The 22,462-nt window shown below is 40.4% G+C and overlaps 1 protein-coding gene across 1 annotated transcript in view; it reads right to left on the bottom strand.

Moving 5' to 3' along the window:
* KY (kyphoscoliosis peptidase) overlaps positions 1 to 22,462 on the bottom strand; it is a 39,403-nt gene that overhangs the window by 8,706 nt on the left and 8,235 nt on the right. The window contains exons 3-5 of the mRNA XM_048506907.1: positions 19,283 to 19,330; positions 16,796 to 16,870; positions 15,619 to 15,678 (exon numbers count right to left, since the gene is read on the bottom strand). Coding sequence (XP_048362864.1) covers positions 15,619 to 15,678; positions 16,796 to 16,870; positions 19,283 to 19,330 — 183 coding nt within the window. The remainder of the gene's footprint in view (positions 1 to 15,618; positions 15,679 to 16,795; positions 16,871 to 19,282; positions 19,331 to 22,462) is intronic.

The raw sequence follows: 22,462 nt of genomic DNA, 5'->3' as shown, positions 1-22,462 counted from the left end.
CAAATATGGTGGGGATGGTAGGGGAGGGCTGTCACACCAAAACACTAAACAGGACTGGCTGGAAACTCAGGTACATTTTTGATCCTCTAGCTTATTATTGAGCTTTTCTGCTCCTGGATACACCCTTGTAGACAGACCTTCAAGTCAAGTTCTACACTCACAAAGACAAGAAAGCCTGTTGCTGTGATGCCACTCCCGCTATCCTTGTACATTCACAGAAAACTATTTTTTTACATATAACCTAGAATTTTCATGCCATTGCAAATTATGTGATGTTCGAATCAGAGCTGGATCCAGCACAGCATTTCTGTAGTACAATGACATTTGTCCATGGAGTGTGACTATCTTGATCCTCCTTCCTACAGCTACCCAAAATCATGCTGGGAGGGGGAGGGGGACCTCCAGTAGCAGAATTTCTGCCTTGTTAGATCCAACCCAGACCTGTTAGATCTCAAAATCTTGAATTTTATGCGTTTACTGTGTACACCCTGCCTTCCTTTATTCATGGAGCTTAAAAGGGGCTTCCACAGGATTCTTAGGCAATTTCCTTTTCTGGATTTTTAAAAGACTTTGAAGACATACAGAACCCACCCAACTCCCCCAACAAAATAGCTACACAAAAAGTACATAAAAACCACATTATAAGGGGAGAAAAGGGCTCATTTAATCTGCACCAAATGAAACACAATTAAAAATTTACTACTTACTCTCGAATGTAATTTCAACTGTAAAATTAATTCTTAATTATTCTTACTACCCGGTAATAAGGTCCTCTTCTATTGCCCAGCAGAAAATATCCATCTTGCTTTATGCAGATGACATGGGGCTAATCTCACTTACCAGAACTGACCTAAAAAGATTGCTATATAAAGTCCCAGATTTACCTATAGGCTCGGCAAGTTAAAGCCTAGGGCCTAAAAATCTAGGGGGCCTCTCTTCATCTAAAAGAAATACTGGCTACGTTCCTTAGGTAAATATTGCTCAGAAGAGGCTCTAACCATCAGTTATGCAAACACAAAAGTAATGGTCTTCGGGGAGCATACAGGACATTCCCTTTGAACAATGTAGCACATTTAAATTTCTGGGAATTACCTTTAATGAGACCTTGAACTGGAATGCTCACTTGGCAGTGACAAGAGCTGTCGCTTTAAAGACATCTGGAAGTATCTTGAGGTTCTATTATACCAAAGAAGAGTTTCTAACAGATTCAATCTTAAAACGTTTTGCTAGTTAGATCATCCCTCTTTTATTATATGGCATTCAGGTATGGAGCTGGAAAGAACAAGTCCTTAATAGTCTAGCAGTAATTCGAAATTTTTTTCTAGGACAAGTTTCATCACTTCCAAAGGGTTCACCAGAGGTTTGTTGAGGACAGAGGTTGGTTTTGCCCTTGCTCAAAGCCTGTGCTTATTTAGCCATTTTGAAATATTGAGAAAAAATACAACATCCAAGATGGACTGCTTTAGTCATCAGTGTTTTAACTGCCTTTTGAGAATTGACAAGACCCATTCAGATTATTTAGGATCAAGTTTTGAGTGCTACACCAGATGACTTGCTCCATAATATAGGAAATAATACTGAGTTGAGGGAGTGGATTCTATGTTTGCCAGCGTAACAATTTCACAATCACAGTTTGCACCATGGTACAAAATTATAAAAAGGGATCATATTAGAGTATCTTACCTGGTAAATATCTTAGTATGCAAGCTTAGGCTGGCCTTAACATCTTAAAGGTTTCAGACAGTGCCTTCCACTGTTCTAACAAGACAATATAATCAAATCCCAATGGATAAACACTTCTGCAGTTGTGGAGGACATCCCATGTTTTGTTCTAACTTGCCCCTTATACACAGAACCCAAGCATAAATTTATTGAAACGATAATGCTTAGGACCCACAGGATTTCAAACTTTGAGAAATTAATTCATTTATTATCTGATGTTGACTCTTATGTTCCATACAGAGTTATTTTTTTTGTCTTTGTGACTAGAAAGATCAAAGCCAAAATCCTTGCAAACAAAACTTCAATTTTGAGTGGCCAACCAACTTTAACTTTGTAATAGATCGTGCTTTACTGTGAGTGTTTTATTTTTGTCTCTTGTCTTGTTTTAGAACAGGGGTTCAGATGAACCTGTGGTTTTCATCTGAAAGAGGCCTGACTATATACTCTCAGCAGCTATTTATTACCATGGCTTGATACTAATGCTTCCAGGGCTGATGGGAATTGTAGTTCCTTGAACATCTGGAGAGCCAGAGGTTCCCTACCCCTGTTCTTTTAGAATAATTTGACTAGATTTTAGCACTTTAGTACTGACTTACTACTACTACTACTACTACTACTACTACTACTACTACTACTACTACGGCTCACCCTTTGTTATATCTATTTTACTCTTCTTCTATTCCTCAAATCCACAAATCATCAACTCATTTTTTTCTAGCTCTTTTACAATAAAAGTTCATATTCTGGGCTCTTCAATTGTCCATTAATATAGAAAATTTATTTTCTTCTGGGATCAAAAAAAGTAAGTTTGTAAATTTATTTCCACCTCAGGGTTCTCAACAACAACTTCACAAGCTATTCTTCTGTTGTAGATATAGATGGAGTTTTCCATTTTTGAACACATAATATTCTTACTGCTGATGTGATATAAAAACAAACTTCCATTTTTAAGCTATCTATCCATAAGACTCCCCTAACAAAATGTTTGATCCATTTATATACTAGCCTTTGCGATTTTCCAAATTGTTAAAAGTATTTGTATCCAATTTTTTAACCTTTATTGCAAGTCCACCATAAATGATAAAAAGTCCCTTTATACTGTCCACATCTTCAATATACATTCAGAAGATTTTAAAACATTTTTGCCAATTTCTTTAGCAACAAATACCACAAATGTTATAAAAGTTATCTTTAAGACTAGTACTTAAAGTAAATTTGAGATCTTTTAACCACATATTCTCTCATTCCATTTGTATATTGTATCCAAAATTAATAGCCCATTTTGCTACGCCTTCTTTCACTTCTTCTTCTGTTTCAAATTTCATTTCAACTAAAGTTTATACAGTTAGGCATTAACATGGTCATCATTGAAGCACAATTCAACTTCAAATTCAGTCTTAGAATATTTTGAACCATAGGATATTTTATCTGTTTTAAACCTTTCTAATAATTGTGCCCAAAGGAACCAATTCTCTTCTGCCATTAATTCTTTTCTTAATTTTATTTTACATTCCCCAAGTGCAAAGATTGTCATGCCCTTATATAAAGCAGTGGTGCTAAGCGACCAAGACTTGGGAAAGGCATTGTGTCCAGTTCTGGTCACGTGATCTCAAAAAAAAGGATATTTGAGGAGATAGAAAGTGCAGAGAAGGGGCAACAAGGCACATGATTGAGGGGACTGGAGCACCTTCCCTATGAGGAGAGGCTGCAGCGCTTGGGGACTCCCCCTTTAGTTTGAGAGGAGGCGGCTGGAGGGTGGATGGCAGGATTGAAGTCTACAAAATTATGCATTGGGGTAGAAAAATGCTGGACAGAGAGACATTTTTTCTCTCTTCACCAACATTAGAAACCTGTGTCCAGGCATTCATCTACTGAAAATGCTGTGGAAAAGAATTAGACTTCGACTAATAAAAGGAAACACTTCTTCACGCTTCAACGGTGATTAAGGTGTTTGGAATATGCTGCCACAGGAGGTGGTGGCATGAAGCCACCAACCCGGATGCTAGCTTTAAAAAGGGCTTGGAGCAGATTTTATGGAGGAGAAGTCGATTGGCATGGCTACCAATCTTGGATCCTCTTTGATCTTGAGATTGCAAAATGCCTTAACAGGACCAGGGTGATCGTGCGATCGGAGCAACAGGGCTGCAGAAGGCCATTGCCGCGTCACATCCTGCTACGTGAGCTCCCAAAGGCACCTGGTGGGCCACTGCGAGTAGCAGAGAGCTGGACTAGATGGACTTTGGTCTGATCCAGCTGGCTTGTTCTTATGTTCTTGTGAGAAATCTAAAATATCATGATGTATTATCCACCTATTTTCAAATAGCATATCTCATCTGAACAAGGCTTCTTGTGATGAGAGCTACACAGGTGTTTTTGGCATACAATTCAGAGCTGATGGGCAGGCAGAGATGGTGCCATTCTGGCACCCCCCACCCTCTCCAAAGGGTTTTCCTGCAGTGCAGGAAGCCCGAAAAAGTTAAAAACACACACACACACACCCCGAACTCTCCCAGTAGTGGGAATATATGCCACGCTAAAATTGTAGAATCTGTCCGCTGCGGCTCTGGCCTTCAGTGAACAGAGTCTCGACTCGAGTAAACTTCGAAGGCCAACAAAGGTCAGCCCTGCCCTCTGGCCCACCATCATTCATCTTCCTTGAAGGGGGTTTCTAAGACCAACAATAAGGCCCTTTCCAAGACGGTCATATAATGGGCTCTGGGGACGGCAAAAACGCCCCTTAGGGAGCCGCTTTCAATTAGGGTTACAGGCGAGCCAGTTCTTGCAGCCACCTCACTAAGCCGGCTGCCAAGCGCCGGGTTGCTGTTTTCCCTTACCTTGTTCCCTGCCAAGCGAAACAGTTTATGGAAAATGGCGGCTTCAAGCTGCTGCCGTGTGAATGGCAGCGGCTCGAAGGCGCCTCTCCCCTTTTGCTCTTCTGATCTCTGAGTCACAGGAGTTCAGGTCAGCCTCCAGCTGCCAGCCAAAGCGCCGAGGCCTGGGGACATTCACGCCCCTGTCCGACGCTGGGAGAGCACTTCTACAAGAGGGCAGGGGCGCGGTCCCCAGGCTCCTGGTGATGCGCCGGACGGCCACAGACGGTAGGTCGGTCGGGCTTAATGGCACCTGCGGTTCGCTGCCTTTCTCCCCGGCTGTTTCTGGGACAGTTCTGCGGCATAGGGAGAATTTCCTGGTTGGGTCGGGCGCTTGTATACCGTAACCCAACCCCAATCGTGGCCATGTGGAAACGGCCTAAGTAATCAGCAAATGCTTTTAATTTAGCTCTTTATTTTCATACCCTCAATCATTTCATCTAGTCTTATATCTCTATTCAGCACATCAAGAACTAGCAAAAAGAAAAGAGGAGATAGGGGGCAACTTTGTTGTGTTCCTTTCTGTATCTCATATCCTTTTGTCAAATCTCCATTAACAATTATTTGGACTGCAATGTATAAATCAATTTCACTCATTTTAGAAATTCTCCCCAAAAGTAACATTTTCCAAGACCCTGAACAAAAAATACCAATTCAAATTATCAAATGCTTTCTCTGCATCTAGAAAGATGAAAGCTGCTTAATTTTTCATTCTTTTTCTCCAGATATCTCAAGATATTCAACACTGTTGTAGAATCGTCCCTTAACCATCCTTATAGGTAAAAATCGACATTGATCTTCATGAATAAATTTTTGTAACACAATTTTCTCTGTCTATAGTTCTCTGTCTACAGTTAAAACTGTAGTAAACAACACAGTCATTCAGTAATTATATTGGTCTATAATTTCTTGTCAAAATTATGTCTTGCGCTTCTTTAGACATTAATGTTATATTGGCTTCTTTCAAAGACTTTGGCATCTTTCCTCCTTGCAAGATGGAGTTCATTGTATTATGTAACAGTTGTAAAAATTTCATTTTCAAAAGATTAATAATAATGCAAACCTGACAAATCATTTCGACTAGGGATTTTTCCTGGTTTCATTTCTTAATAGTCTCTACCACATCTCTTACTGTTATCAGAACATGCATGTTAGGAATTCCTGTTCTCCAAGGCAGGTAAGGTAGGTTTTTGCTTTCTTAAGATACATCCTTGCATTTTACAAACAGAAATCTCTTGTAATAAAGACAAAGTATCAATGATCAGAACTCAATCCGCATGTGTTGTAGCTTATCTTGGCTGTGTGGCCATAGTCTGGTAGTTTTTACTTCTAATGTTTCACCTGCATATATGGCTGGTGTCTTCAGACACATGTCATGGTGAGATGTGTTTCTCTCTATGGCATATTGTGGAATGATTATGTGGTGGGGTTAATACTATATGCCTCCTCCTTACAGGTGAGGAGGGCAATTGCCCATGTGTCTGCAGGAGTTCGCCATTACAGCCTGCATTTGTTGATTAGTCGGTAATCACAATTCACAACTGTACCCATTTCCAGGTAATCATTGTAGTAGCATGTGTTTGGGTACAGTTTATTTGCAGTTGCCTTTGAATGTCTCTGGGTCTTGGTTTGGCTTTTTTTTAGTACTGGTAGCCAGTGCCTGTTGTTGATTTCCTCATTCCCCCCTTCCTTTTGCTAAAATCCGTCCCGGTAGTGTTGGTGGATTTTGCTGCTTCCCTGTAGGCTGACACAGGAGCTTAGCTGGCCATTTAGGAATTTCTGAATGTCTTCAAATAAGACTTCTAAGCAATTCAGTATGGGATTGACTAGTACTAAATCACAAAGGACCTGGACAGGTTCTCCAATTTTAGAATTTTACTGTTGACCATTTCTTGGAATAAAATACATTAATGAGCCTTCTGTGATGCCACAGGATCTTCACAGTGGGGTCTCAAGCTGGGAGAATGGTTTTGATGAAAATAATAATGTATATGCATCTTTCCAGGGAATGGACAAATCTAAGAAATAGACAGCTTTCCTTCTTTTGTTTTTGAGGGGGGGGGGGTTGGCTGGTAATAATAGTGGAATGTTAAGTTTCCGTGAACTTCTTCCTAGTGTTCCCTATAGTCTATCCAGGCCTCCTCACAAGGTATTAGAATCTGGAGTTTTAAGAACCACTGAATAAGGCAAACAATGGTATGGCATTATTATCCATAGCTTCTCTAGATTAGGTAGAAGTCTCTCGCTTACTCTATGTGGTGGGTAAAATATCCATGTCCAGATGCATCTCTGGACTTTCTAAGGTCAGTATGTGCCGCATTGTATAAGAGCACACATGTTGGGTTTTTACCAGATCTCTCCACTACCACCTTTGGTAGTCAAATTCGTATTACAAAGAGCACTTCAAGTAGGTTGTCAGTTTTCTAATCAGACTGTGTGATGCGCCGCCAATTCTGTCTCAAAGTTAGTCGTTAGTGTGCATCTGATTTGCCTTTCCCCATCACTTGCCAAACCACTGGGTTGGATCAAATGATGTTCTTGTTGCATCTCCATAGGCCCATATTATGGCACCAATGTGCTCCCCCCGCCTCAACCAAAATTTCGCTTTTTTGATCAGATTTCTTTTAATTATGTAACAACCTGGATATAAGGGATTTGGGTTGGATTTTCTGCTCATGGCGCAACCGTTCCAGTAGTAATCTCAGAAAGTTTTTTTGGCAAAAGGTGCTCTCACAAGTGTTTTTCTGTATGGCGGGAATACTTCCAACCTTTTTTTTTTTTTTCACTTCACAGGAGAAGTTGCAAAGCAAAATGCATGCAAATGCCTTATTTCAGGGTTTTTTTTTCCTTCCATCCTCCCTCCTTTTCCCCACTCATCACTGTGGGCCCCCCTACACTTGGGGTCATCCCCATCCTCCTCCTCCCATCTTTCTTGGCTCTTCTCCTCATCCCTGCCTCAGAATCCTTCCATTTTTTTTGTTCTCCAGCTCTCTGGTTGAGTGACTTCTGATGGATTTTGTTTTATTATTTGTCATGTATTTTGTAATACATCAGTGCATCGATGTATTAATAATGTGAAAAATGTGCCAAATATATGTGAACTGCAACTGTAACACCTCCATTTGTCTGGGGATCCACACTGGCTTCTGCCCTGGTGAACACACTGCCTGCCATGCCTGTGCCAACTTGTTGGTGGCGGGGGGGAGGGAATTCCACCAATCCCAACTTGAAACCTTTTGTTCAACTAGCAACGATCAGTGATCACTACATAAATACATGGCATGAATATTTTGTATTTGTAGAAATTCTACTTTGATTTGGGAGTTTTCTACTCACTGCGGAATTAGGCACTGCCAGACCTGCTGGCAGAACGGCTCAAATCCTTGCTGGGTTTCCCTATGCTTCTTTGTGATCAGTGCAGTTTCCCAGCAGAAAAAAAATTCCCATTATCAGGGCATCCAGGGGAAGTGTTTTAGTTGCCTTCTTCATCCATACCATAGAATCCATCGTTTCCCACTGGCAGTAACATCAATATAACAATCTATCAATCTATCAGTGTATTGATATATTAATTTTTGTTCCTTTTAAATATGTGTAATAAGTGTTGTATTCCTATCCACTTCTGCAGGTTTGAAAGTAGTGGAGTACTAGAAGTCAGCTATTGGGGCAGTGGAGAAAGAATAAAAGCATGTGCCACAGGACACTGATCTGCACAAGTGCAAGACAACTTCACCCTGTTAATTCCCCATGCAAATTTTGTGGATGTTGAAAAGCCCACAGGCAACATGTCATGGCAACAGCACAAACTCAGGGTAGGAGAATGTGATTTGAAAAGAAATGTCTCTTGGCACCAAGCGCTAGAAGAAAGCTGAATAGGGGGGGGGTAAGAGTAGCAATACATGTCACTTTGCCTCCCATGTCGAAAAGGGAGGTGAATTTACTGTTGACAAAGGGATGGAATAGACGTGGCATAATTTCTGGCTATATAGAAAGCACACACTAGCTACAGTTTAACTCAGGTCAGTGCTATGATTGAAGTCAGTTTTATAGGTCTGGGAGTTTAAATCCAGAGTGCCAAGCATTCTACTATTTATTTGTTCCCTTAGAGAAGTTTTCATCAGCTCCTCACTCACATTTAGGAGTCCATCTGTTGTTTAAGTTACAAATCTCCTTTAAATGGTGTTGCGTAGATAGGTTACTTTCTCCCTTTACTTCATCCCCTTAGGGCAATGACTCCAGTCATTGCCAACTACATCCTATTTAAGCCATGGGTTTTTTCCTTTCTATGGCATATCATGTCGTCCTAGTGTCCTATCCCTCAGGTAAAAGGTAAGATTTGTCTATCGCCATTTACTTTCACTAACTACTCTCAGTATACTGAAAGAATGTTAGAGTTATTCTAAAGATCTAGGAACCAGCCAAACCTGAAAGACTAGTTATCTGGGATGCTAAAAACTGGATTTCTCGGGGCAAAAAATCAAAACTCACAGTAATCATGAATCAATTGAGTTTAAAGTGAAACCTGGAGGAATCTGTTATTGTCTGGTTAAATTTTTTCATGGGTGGACTTGGAGCATACTTTTATCTTTTATCAGTGGAATTCTCACTGTCCAAAATGAGATATTTGAAAAGCCAATTCTGAAGACTCTCTTCCTCAGGCTTACAGTACAGGAAAAAAAAGCAGCCAAAAACTGGGGGTGGGGGGATGAAGTCCCAATCAATCTATAATATATGTGTGTGTGGGGATCTCTATAAGATTTATTAGAAAAAAAAATTCCCAAATAATAGACTTTAAGATAACCTTTCTTTTGTGCAGGCTTCCCTCACAATTTGAAAATCCACGCTTGTGTTTGGATCCCTAGTTCATGCCTTCTACAACACGTAAGTGACACTCTGATGAATTGCTGCCAACAGGATGCTCTATCTGTCACAATTTCTTCAGCAAGTAGTTTAAAATGTAGTAGACAGTTCATGGAGGGCAGACATCAGTGGCTATTCTAGTGAAACCCCACGCTCAAAGCACAATATACTACTGGAACACTGTATGGGGAAGGACAATAATGGGGGGCAATTAGTCTCTCAGCCTCTCTTATAGGACATCAACTTGTCCACTGGGGGAAACAGGCTTCTGGACTAGATCACCCATTAGTCTGAGCAAGTAGGACTCTTCTTACATCCTTATACACATTTGGAACTTTGAACTGCCCAAATCTTTTTCTCCTCTACAATGATTGAGGGAGAATATGTTCTACAGAGAATCTAAGAAACAACTCAGTAGCACCTAGAATCTTAAAGGAGAGAGCAGAGAACTGCCAGAGCATGCAATTACATCCAGGAATCAACAGGCTATTCTGAAGGAGCTAAAGTCAGATAAATAGACCTTTGTTCATCCTCAGACTTCAACAGATTATATAATATCAAAAAACAAGAAAACTCTTAGATATCAATCAATAATCTAATTCCCCAGGAAATCCATTACATGATTAATTTAATAAAGGCCAATTCTAATTGGGAAAAAACATGGTTGAACCTAACATGCTAATATTGATTTACTGCACACTTGGATTATTACTTAGCTGCTAAACTTTTCCCTTTCACATTAATGTCGCATGGACATTCTATAAAATAGGGAACATGCTAAAATCCAGCAACACGGAAAATGTCATCATCATAGAAAATGGAATAAGAAACAATTAGTCGAGTGAATTGATATCATTGGTCCATCCTTCCATTCATTGCCAGTATGCATGACATTCCACTTCAAATATAGTCACATGAATAACTAGGGAATCAACCCATAAAGGAGGATAAATGCACAGCTAATGTGGAGGAGTCTGGCAGAAGTGGTGGAACCAATTTGAGCTCGTATAATGAAATGATCTCTCAGCACAGCTCTTCCAGGCTGTGTGGGTCATGGTCCGTATGGGCTTGGATCTTGTTCCTAACATTTCCATTTATCTGTGCCATGGCATCTTCAGAGGTGTACTCAGAGACAGAAGTGTGTATTTCTCGATGAAGGGTGTGTAAATTCCTGCAGGTTCAACTCACTTCCCATTACTTGTTCTGCTCCGCTTCTGCTGGGTTTTGTGGGCTTTGTATCTTTTAGGTTTTTGGTTTTTTGGCCCGTGCAGAGGCTCCAGTTTTAGGATATCAGCACCAACATTTCGTCATAACATTCGTTAGAGGACTCTCTATGAGACATTGTCTAGGCTGGTGAGGCTTAAATCAGGGAAATGTCCAGTTACTGGGGACCCTGTGTTGGGCAATGAGCCTCCCATCCCCATTAAGCTTCAGAAATGGGGACTCCAATTAGAAGATGGGGTTAAATGACTTGAGGTCCATAAACTTTGGGACCCCCTGAACCAAATTCACCAAAACCAGAGGTACTCATCAGGAGAGGTTCTGTAAATTGGTGCTGCTTAGCTTAACAACAAATCTGCAATCTCTGACAGCAGGCACCTCCCAAATTTCCCCTTAGAGCTTCCTTTTTAAATCCATCCTCTTCGGCATGGGATTTAAAGGAGAATCTGAGGTCCCCAGTTTAAACATTGAATGTGATGCTGTAACAGGGAGGTAGGGATAACTAATTCCGAGTAGGAAACAGCATCATCTTCAATGTTGCTTATCTGAGGCCCCAGATTCTCCCTCAAGATGGCATAATTTAAAAGCGAGCAACCTGGGCCTCTAGTTTAAACACCATGGCACGAGCAGTGATGCTTTGGAGGGTGGATTCCATCACAGTGGCCGCCTACTGGGGCCCCCACAAAACCTCAGATTTTACACTGGGTTCCATTTCCTTTCCTAGCTATGCCTCTCCGCCTCAGAGTGTGGTGGCAGCAGCGGATCAGTTGGCTGGCTGGCTGGGAGTCCAGCCAGTGGGAGGGGGGCAGGAAGTGGAGTCTGCCATTCCTGGCCCTTCACAGAGAGTTCCGCCTTATAGGCTAATTCGGGACCTGGGGCTTCTTGGGAGGCTACATGCCCCTGCAGTGCCCATAATGCCTATCGGGCCATTGATTTCTCTTGTGATGTATTAATCTTCGAAGATGCCAGCCACAGATGCAGGGGAAACATTAGGAACAAGATCTGCCAAACCATGGTCACACAGTCTGAAAAGCCACAACAATCAGTTGAGTCAGGCTGTGAAAGCCTCTACAATACATTGATCTTCATAATGCTTTTACCTTGCTGGCTATGTGCATCCAATTTCTCTCAACCTGCTTCTGGCCCAGCGTTATGGGATTCTTCAAGCTGCGACTTGGTCCTTCCATGGGTAAGCTGGAAACAAACATGCAATTAGGAACAATCATCTTCAAAGGAAGCAGTAATTGCCGCTAATGGGCACCTGCAACGTATCGGTTTCGATGCCTGATGTTACACCTTTCTCTTAATGGAAAGCTTGCTGTGTCTCTGGGTTGGGGAAAATTCCTGCAGATCTGAGGGTGGATCCTGGGGAGGAGATAGAGTTTGGGAGTTTTTTGAAAATGCCATTGAGTCTACCAATGTTCAGTTATTTTCTTTCCAGAGGAGGTTTAAACTTGGTGGCAATGTGGGAGGGGCCAGCTAGCCGGGATTTTGGGAGAATTCCACCTCACCCGAAGGCTTGGAAACCCAGTTTCTGCGGCCTAAAGCTGGTTTATGGCGATGATACCCCTCAAGATGCAAAGCAGTGAATAGGGGCAATTTTGTAAACTCTATATTGCTGAAAAATGCTAGAATACAATCATCAAGCTACTGATTGAGGAAAAGGCACACTGACATGCTCAAAAGGCCAGAAAGGAATCCCTGATGCCGCCATGGAAGATGCCATTTTCAACAGATTGTAACCTCAGTTGGGACCCTGAGGAGGCAGGGGGGAGCCTGGGGATGGGGTGGGGTGTTGGGAAAGGGATGGGCTGCAGAGGGATGTAATGCCATAGATTGTATTCTCCAAAGCATTTTCTCCACGGTAACTGGCTTCTAAATTAGTCTGTTCAGTTGGAAAGTTCTAGGAGTTCTTCAGGTAATTAAATCCTGTGGTGGCTGACATTCTCCTAGATGCAATAGTTGGACCGCTAAGGGTGACATGCAATGTAAGCAGATATATGAGTAGAATAAAGGTTTACATGTGCAGTTTGAGGCATACACATTACAAAGGCAAACATGGGTAAAGCAGAGTAGAGAAAAAATGCAACATCTGTTGAAACTTAATCCCTAACCAGAGATCTGCTACCTACCAAAGGCATCTCTTTGGTTTGAAATGCATCAATTGGATTTCGTCGAGTTCTAAAATGTGAAATACAACAAAAAAGAACATCCTCAACAGGAACCCAGGGAGGACTGGACACAACAAGAAGACATAATAAACTAGAAAGCCATAGGTAACATGCTACATATCACGTAGGATGCACAAAGGGCTCCTTGAAAGTGCAGGTAAAGAGGGAAAAAATGCTTTACTTCAAGTAAGGCAAAGTGAGGCCAGTTTTATACAAGAACTGAAGCAGCAGGCCAAGGCCACATGCAGAGTAGAATCGCCTCGCCAAAGATCCAACAGATCTTGCAAACTTTGGTAAACTTTTTTTCTTTTTCTCTGAAATTACAGATATGTATGAATCCCCGTCATCATGGAAACCTCTTCACGCTACTATCCCAAGGGAGGTCCAAAATCTGCAATAGCACCTATTGCCTCGCTGGTGTCACAGCCCACATACACGGCGCGTAATGCTGTAAGGAGAAAGTGATCTGGTATATCAAATGATGGCCATCTGGAACCGGAACATCCACACAGCAAAGCTTGTTCACATCTATTGTGAACCAGAGGCAACATGCCTCCATAGGTGTGGGGTCTAACTTGCATCACACATTTCCTGAATTTTGAAGCCGGGTACAAGTGCTTTTCAACTTTATGCTGTGTCAAAATACAGCCATAAGAAAAAACGTAAGCAACCTACCAAAGCCAGATGCATACCAGAGTATTTCTTTGGTCAGGCTTCTGGATTCAGTTCCTTACTGCCAGATTGTGACTAGTGAAAGAAGGAGATGTCCCCGACAGCTCAATTGCCTGAATATTGAACAGCCATCTGTCTCGTCTCAAATGCAAGCACTCGCTAACAAGGCATCTGTCTGTAACAGGTTTGTTCAGAGTTCATCTACCTTCATCGAAGAGGGTTGTTACAGGACCTGCATGAGCTACAGCCAGATGTCATGGTTTAATTTCAAAAGGTTCCCTGCCTCTAACACTGCTCAGAAAACAGGTACTTCATTTCGCACATTTGGGAGCTGTGGGAAGTTCTTCCACCGGCTTTCATCAGTTTCAGTCTTGCTGTATCAGCAATCGTAAAAGGCTGCCTCCAGCCAAAGTGCACCATAATAACTCATATATAGTCTGCCACGCTACATTCGTAGAGGTTAAAATTGCATACCGAGCTTCTGGCATGTTGTGAACACTGAAAGAAGGCAATATTTAAACACTTGGTAACATTCGGTAAAACTGACGGGCCTCGCTTTCAGTATGCTTAATCTAATGCAGTTCTTTCAGGGGAGCATCATTCTGGAAATACTTGCCAACACCTAAAGGGAATATTATGCTTTCTAAATGATGCATAATTCCTAACCAGTTTTTTAAAAGCAGGCCGCACCCATAGGCACTGTTGCATTTTAGCATTCATATATTGATTTATAAATGGCTATGTCTGTGATGCAGAATATCTGCAGTCAAGAAGAGTGTGGACTACAACTTGGTTATTTGAGATGGATAGACAGCAGCTTGAAAGAGAGTAAAATTATATTTTGGTTGCCTTGCCTGTATTCCATGGGAAGGAGCTGATTTTTTGAAAGAAATTTACATCTAACTAGTTCACAGCACTTTTGAGGGCCCTGGCAATCTTGGGCCTATTGATCAACTGATTTCTCAATGGCTGCATTGGAGCATGGCCCAGGCGCGGCACACTGTCCTGTTGAAGTCCCACCAGTCTCCATTACTGAGTCTCCAAAGAATACCCCTGTCCCAAACTGGTAACAGCATGTTCAAAGCACTAGTGACTGGATACTTTGGAATCCATGTCATTTTATTAATATGAAGGGTGGGCACAAACACCGGGAGGGGGGGGGGAGGTGAGGTATAGCAGATGTATCAGATGGTTTACTCTATTTAATTTAACTGGCCTGATCCTGGACTTGAGAGGATCTTGGAGACACACAACCCTCTAAGAACCTCCTCTGGCTGCTTCCCTCACCCTCTAGTTGCTTTTATAAGGGGACAGTAAACAGTGCAGTATTGCCACAGTCTGAATGTGGGGTAAAACGGGTTCGTCCCTTTCCCTTCAGTATCAACCAAACTTGGTACCCTTATCCCTACATTTGCCAGTGTGTGCTATCCTTTGGACTAGAACTCTGTGGAACTTAGAATACCTTCTAATCTGGCACATTAAACTCCAGTGGGATATATTCAAGCTACAAGCTAAGCTTCCCTAGGAATCTCATATAATTCATACATAAGTAAACTAATCAATCAAACAAAAGCTCCTGGCTTTGAGAGTCATTACATGGGTCTCTGGCCCTGAGCCAAACATATTTGTGTGCAGTCATGGATGGCGCTGTTAAGCATTATTTATCCCCAGAATCTCCTCAATACATACACAAGGCAGGTAAGTAACCTGTGTGGTGCACCACATCAGTATACAGTAAGTGTCGAGGGAAGGGCAAAGGGGACACAGCTTCCTTGACCCTCCAAATAGATGATCTGAGCTGGTATCATTGATCATCTATTTGGCAGTAAACATGTATTAGGTAGCACCACATACTCTGCCTTTGGTGCTGGATGTGGGGATGTCTTTCTCCAGGACCCCATTTGTGTGAGTGCAAGCTAGTTGGTAAGATTGATCAGTGTGCAGAAATCCATCTCCATGAACATATAGATAAGTTTGTGCCCTCATTTTTTACATTTAAAATAATACTTCCTGTTCAGAATTGTTCAGAATATTTTGTTCCTTTTTTTTGAAAACAACAGTGTACATGTTAGACAGATGGCACAGAATAGCCCTGTAGTTACCATGCTGCTGATCTGTTTCAGGGGGGGGGCGGAGCCTACGTTTTCCATTATCTTGAAAACCTATGGAATTATGAAAAGAATATGAGAAAGAATGAAAGGCCGTGGACAGTAAATAATAAGTGAAAAAGCAGAAAAGAAAGGGAGAAAGTGAGTACGGAACAGTCTCTCATTCTATTTTCAAGAATCTTAATTTTCCCCAGAGACAGAATTCTTACAGATAGGTAGAGAAATGTCCTGCAGGTGTTGCAGGTATTATTTTGTCATGTGTATATTTGTGAAGCAATTATATCCAAATTAGGATTTTAGGTCAGATACCCCCAAACTTTTGTGTCATATAGCTTCTGGTTATTTTCTTCTTTTCTTAAACATTTCAGTGTGAGAGAAAACTGAAAAACTGGCTCCACAAAAGTAAGAATTTCCCACTAATAAAACTGCCAAAACATGAATTTAAATGTGACTGAAAACAGATGTGTATCCATGTGTCTCTGGTATGTTGTGAGGGTTGGAGATTTGACGGTCAAACTTATAACAAATTTTGTATACTTTTGAAAGAGTTTTGATCTTTTTGATATATGATTTGCTGTTTAATTCCAGTAATCAGTCCTCCCTCCACCCAAATGTGTTTGATATATAGGTAATCATGCTGTGATAACTGGCATCATGTAAACAAACCCAGATTCCCCTATGCAGCCCCATTTGCTGGACCAAGGATCCATCTGCACCACCAAATACATAGTCAAGTCTGACAGATTGACTGCCTAGGGAATGGGGAGGGGAAACCCCAGTCACTTGTTGCGGAAAAGTAGGACTGGAGTGAAGACACCATCTCCTGATAAGTGGTTAAGCCGCTATCAAGCTAGACTAGCACCTCAGTTTCTTTAGTTCGGTAGAGATGTCATAGGGGTTTCAAGATTCTGAGGAACTACAGAGATTCATTTATTAATTTTTGTTTTTTTAAAAAATCATATGTTTCACTAAAACCCCTTCAAAACGGAAGCTGCATTTCAGGATCCTTGGATCAGACTACAGTCTTCAAACACAATCTTTCCTGTTCAGTCTGTTGTGCTGTTTTTGATATTATATTTTCTGAGATGAGCTATTGTTACAAACAACACATGTGAATTGAACTGTATTGCTCTTATTTACAAAAAAAGTTAGTTTTTAAAAAATGGCGTACCTTTCCCAAAAGAGAGTTTCTTGAACAACTGTGGGGTAGAATTTCTAGCATGTACCTCTACTGTTACATGAGTACCTAAAACCAATAAAAATTTCGAAGATGATCAAAACTGGGTACAGCAATTCAATTTATAAACACATACGCAACCCAAAAGAATAGGAAAAAAGGAAACTATTTCCCTAAGTCACAGCATAATGCTACATGCTTTTTGTTAATCAGTTGCTGACCATTTCTTTCTTTCTGTCATCCTCCTCCCTCACTGTTTAATCTTTTGCTCATCTGATTTGTATTGTATTTAACAAAACCATAGCTGTTCTTCATGAACTGATTCCACATATGTCTAATGTACTATTATGCATGCTTTCAGTATAAACTATTTAATTAATCTGAGCATCGTTGTATGCCATTTATGCTATTTTATCTATTTTATGCATCATTGTTTGAGAAATATCTTAAAAGGAAAACCATGAGAGCGCCTTCCTGAGGTCAATATATATTGAAAGCGGACAGAGAAGAGTTCAAAAAGTTATGCTGGTGATGTGGTATGACAAAATGTCTCACCCCTAATTATCAATGCAATGCATAATAGAACAAATGGAGAAAAATGAATTTTTACTCAGGCTATAAAATCAACAGGAAGACGACTAAAATAATCTTGAAATTTTTAATGAAGCAGGAAGAAGGAGATATTAAAAAGATAGCAGGATGTATTGAAATGTCAAATCCAATTAAATGTCCAACAGTCCAGTCCTTGGACTGACAAACAAATATATTTAGTAAAGTCAACTATAAAACATTATGGATGAAGATACAAGGCATACAAAGCTAGTTTAAATTATACCGTTTTGCGTATTAGGAAAAAAAAATTAGCAAAAGTAGAAAATGAATATATACCAAAAAATGAATAACCTTTTCTCTCCAGAGAGATTCAAATGGGTACCTTTCACAGCAAAAGCAAGTGCATTCTGTGAATACTCTGTCAAACCTCTGAGAAGTCATTGGAGTGACATTCTATTAGTTTGTCCAAAATTTAACGAGAGCCTAGACCAAACCTGTTTTTTAGGGGATCCCTTTACTGGTCCATCCAAGTTTCTTTTTTAATCTTAAATTGAACTATCTTCTGAATACAGAGAATCCCAAGCAATTGGACATAGTGGCCAAATTCTTGCTCACTATTACGAAATAATTTCCTGGTCTCCTCTTTCGCTCTGATGTATGCATTTTTGAAACAGGAGTACCTGTTTTATCTTGTAAAACTGTATTTGGATTACTTAGCTCTGCTATGTTTTAATGCCTAATAAAGGTCTTTGAACTTGACCAAAATGAATATATATAACTATTTTTTTTCATTTCAGACATTGTCAGTGTATATCCTTTTATGTCAGACACTTTCAATTTATGTGCAAGAAAAAACTCTGCAGGAATGTTAAAAACAGATAGACAAGTTCATATGGAACAGCAAAAATAAAAAAAATTATATTTAAAGTATTACAAGATGAGAAAAGGAGAGGAGACTAGCAGTGCCCAATATTAAATTATAACATCATTTGGGTTCCCCCTAAGCTGCGCACACAGATTTCCAGCCCCCCCTTTCCCAAACGCCTTACCGTATCCTCAGGCCTCTGGCGCGTTGCACAGGCCAGGGGACATGCCCCCCCTGCCCTGCGCGACAGCTCGGAAGTCACAGGGCAGGCGTTTTTGCCGTCCCTAGGGCGCTGTTATTGGCCCGTGCGGAAAGAGCCTCTGTGTGTAAAGTGTCACCAGATTGGTGATTTATGGCAACCCCATTGGGATTTCAGGGCAAGAAACTAACAAGGGTGGCTTGTCATTGCCTTCCTCTGCACAACAACCCTGGCATGGTCTCCCATCAAATTACTAATCAGAGTTGACCCTGCTTAGCTTCTGAGATCTGATGAAATCAGCCTAGACTGGGCCAGCCAGGACAGGACTAGGCTAGTTCCTTCTAGGAAATTAAATTCTATACTTTTGCATCTTTAAGTCTTAAACATTTATTATATTGATTGGTTTTATTAGAAAGTCAAGTTAAAAAATGTTCCCGAGATTGCATAGCAAAATAAACTAATGAGGAGCAGATATATTTCTCCTCACACACACTTTGACAAGCAGCTTATCGTGTTGGACCAAATCATTGAATTGTATCTATCTAGACTGGGCTTATTCAGATTACCAGCTACATTTCTCCATATTCTCATACTGAAGTAAATTCATAGTCTGCATGAGTTTACCTTGTCTATAAGATTGAAAACAGCAACAGAAAAAATAATTATTCTACCCCGTGGAAGCTAGATCTCAGACATGAATTTCATGGTGTTTCTGTGAACTTCTTGGACTTTATTGTTCAGGGATGTCACAGTGACTTTTCTAAGTGCTTTTTGATTTTTTATGATAATCCAGAAGAACCTTTCTCACAGAACTTGCAGCCTTGGCACATAAAACTGCCATCTCATTAAGTAGTTTACCACATACCTTGATCTGAGCAGGATGTAATGATTTGCTGCATCTGAACCTCCTGACCTGGTGATAGAAAGGAAGTATTACAACCACAAGAACAGGACTTCTGTCATGGTATAGAATTGCAGTGATGGTACCAGTCATAGCAAAATCAGGCTATTTATTTATTTATAACATTCTTGTGCTGCCTTCCCACCCAATTTAGGACCTTCAAGGTGGCGAACAAGAAAAACATTTAAACCAGCTTTAAAAATACATTTATATTAACAACAATGAAACAAAACTCCTACACAGGACAGAAGGTTAAAGAGGGGATGCCCAACAAAATAGAAATTACTTCCCCACTGGCAGAAAATAATGATAGAACAGTTAAAGATGAAGTTAAATTTTAATGAAAATTTCAAAAGCAACAATAAAGTTGATGTTGGAAATATTTAACATGTGCACAAAAATGAGTACATTTCACAACAGTCAGTGTACTGTACAACCTGAAAGCTAAATACATTGAAATTAATTTGTAATATAGACAGCATAGCAACAAAATATAAATTAAAAAATGACATTTCCATTTATAAATTTTAAATTTCTGCGCTAATACTGAGTTGTTGGAATGTAACAAAACCTGAATTTCAGTCACAACATTTGAAGTTTGGCACTGAAGTTCACTGAAATGGAACTCTCTAAAATTGTCAATGCAAATTTCATTTGAAATGCAGACCTGCTGTAACAGTTTAGTAAATGCAGAAAGTTTAGTCCAGCATCCTGCTTTGATGGACAGATTCTATTAGTCTAGTCTTCCTTTAAAACCACCTACATTTTGGGCCATCACCCCATTTGAGGGCAACCAGTTTCACAAGTGAATTATGCATAGTATAAAGTCACACTTTCTTTTACCTGCCTGAACAAACTGCCCATCAATGACATTAGGTGTCCCTACATTCCTATATGTTGAGAGAAGATAAAACGTTCTCTCTGTCCACTCTTTCACACCATGCATAATTTTATAGACTTTTATCATCCCCCCTTTTGTGTCTCTTCTAAAAAGAAAATCCCAGCCTATTCATCTTTTCCTCATATTGAAGATGTTCCATTTCCTCGATCATTTTGGTTTCCCTTTTCTGTACTATTTCCACATCCTTGATATCATTTTTGAGATGGGGATGCCAGACTTGTATATGGTATTACAAATATGGCTGTGCTATAGGACTCTTATGTGGCTAGTACCTTTCTTTTCGATTCAGTTCTTACAGTGAAGATCAATAGTTTCATAATCTTCAGGTTCTTTCTTTCTGTACTGGCACTTAGATTTGTCAGGACGTTACGTCTTCTGATCCAGAATCTCTTTCTTCTAATCCTAGATTGGGCTTTCTGTGGTTATGCACTGATGATGAGAGAAAGGCACTAGGCATATGTTCAGAGGCACATGTTTCTGAACAGAGCTCTGATTCAAATTAAGCCCTGCTTGAAGCTATATAATTGTGACAAAAAGGGGGCTCCTCTTGAGGGCTGTTCAAGGGTTGCTGTGTGCAAAGTAAATTGGCAGGAGCAAACTGGAGGGGTTAGATTTACCTTTTAAAGCCTGCTTTGGCAGATTTTAGGCCTTTTCTATTACTTTTATTTATTTTATTTTTGTTTTCCTTTATCCCACCACAGAACTCAAGATCCAATGAGATTACTTGCTTAGATATCATTCACTGATAAGGCCGCATATGTGAAGCATTTTTGAGGATCGTTCTAAGCCCAAGGAATTCCTGGCTGGAAACATGCCAGCATCAAGCCATGAAAATGTATGAGAAGCTGTGGGGTTTTGTTGCAACAATAGTTTCCTGCTTGGGAGCCCATTGTTTTGACCTGGCCACTGTTAGAGACTGAATATTGGGCAAAATTGATCTTTTGTCTAATACAGCAAAGTAGTTTTATCTTCCCGAAACTGGTTTTCAGAGGACAAGGGCTTGGGCTATCTTCTGTTATTTTGGCCTTGCAATTTGATACTGATTTATTACCGTTGTTACTTGCTCCAAGTTCTCATGATGGATCAGGCTGTGTAAAGGAATGCCAGGCTGCATCCTTATTCTTCCAGAGATCTGTATCTTGACAATCTCCAGAGAGAAGCTGCAGCATTTCAAAAATGCATTTGCCACTCTGGGTACCACATATCTTATGTCTGTCATGGCTCAGGCTCATGAATGATGGGATATTGCTGCAGTGTAGGAGATGGCCATGTGTTTGTTTTAATATGGCTCAATCTGCAGTTACATCATAGCATTCAAAAATAAGGTCGGCTGCTTCATGGTGTCAGACTTCACAAGTATAGTAATCCAACCACAGTGCCTGAAATTGATTTGTTGACACCTCCAGGCTAGTACAAGGAGATTTTTTTTGACACTGCATTATCTAAGTAGAGATCCTTAGTAAATACCCAAGAGAAGGTGGACATTGCTGTAAATTATTATTGGATTTAGTGAATGCTTTTGTGCCCAGATTTCCAGTGACGCTGAGGTTGGCAGACAAATTTCAGGGGGAGGGGTCATCTTGTGCCACAGGAAGGCAGTTTCAGCATTGGTGTACAGTCAGAAATTCAGCAGCTAGGGTTACCAACAGGTCTGGAGAAAAAATGTCTTTTTAAAACATGGAATAGAGGCTTAAAATAATGATTTACCAGAAGATGCTATTTACCTCCATGCCATGAAAAGCTTCAGCTGCCCATTTCCATATATTAATTCTTTATTAAAGGGCCAGTTTGCAACTCTTTCTGCATCCATTCAAATACAGGGAGAGGAGTAAGAAGTGTGACCTTAAACCAGTCACTTTCTCTCAGCCTCAGAGTTATTGTAAAGATTTTTAAAAAGGGCGAACCATGAGCAGCTTGAAGGCAGGATAGGCCATAAATATGAGAAAATGGATTGAAGACAATGCATGTTTTACATATAGAGATCCAATTTAACATATTCCTGTTAACAAGAAGTTGTGTTATTTGTTTGCATATGATTTAGGGATGGGTCTGGGTGGTGTGAGAGTCCCTGAGGGAATTACTGACTTGGAATCCAGGAGGATTCTTAGCAGCCTTGCAGATTTCTTGGTAAAATAAAAGAGTTCCTGCTTTAGGACATTAGCTCTGTGACAGCTGGCATTGGATAAGACATGGCATGAGCACGCTTTATTGTGGTTTGTCATTAGCAGAATGGGAGTGTTTGC

The sequence above is a fragment of the Sphaerodactylus townsendi genome, linkage group LG08, assembly GCF_021028975.2.
Source record: "Sphaerodactylus townsendi isolate TG3544 linkage group LG08, MPM_Stown_v2.3, whole genome shotgun sequence".
NCBI classification, from domain to species: domain Eukaryota; kingdom Metazoa; phylum Chordata; class Lepidosauria; order Squamata; family Sphaerodactylidae; genus Sphaerodactylus; species Sphaerodactylus townsendi.
Note: the sequence above shows the minus strand (reverse complement) of the source record. Positions and strands in the feature narration are given on the sequence as shown.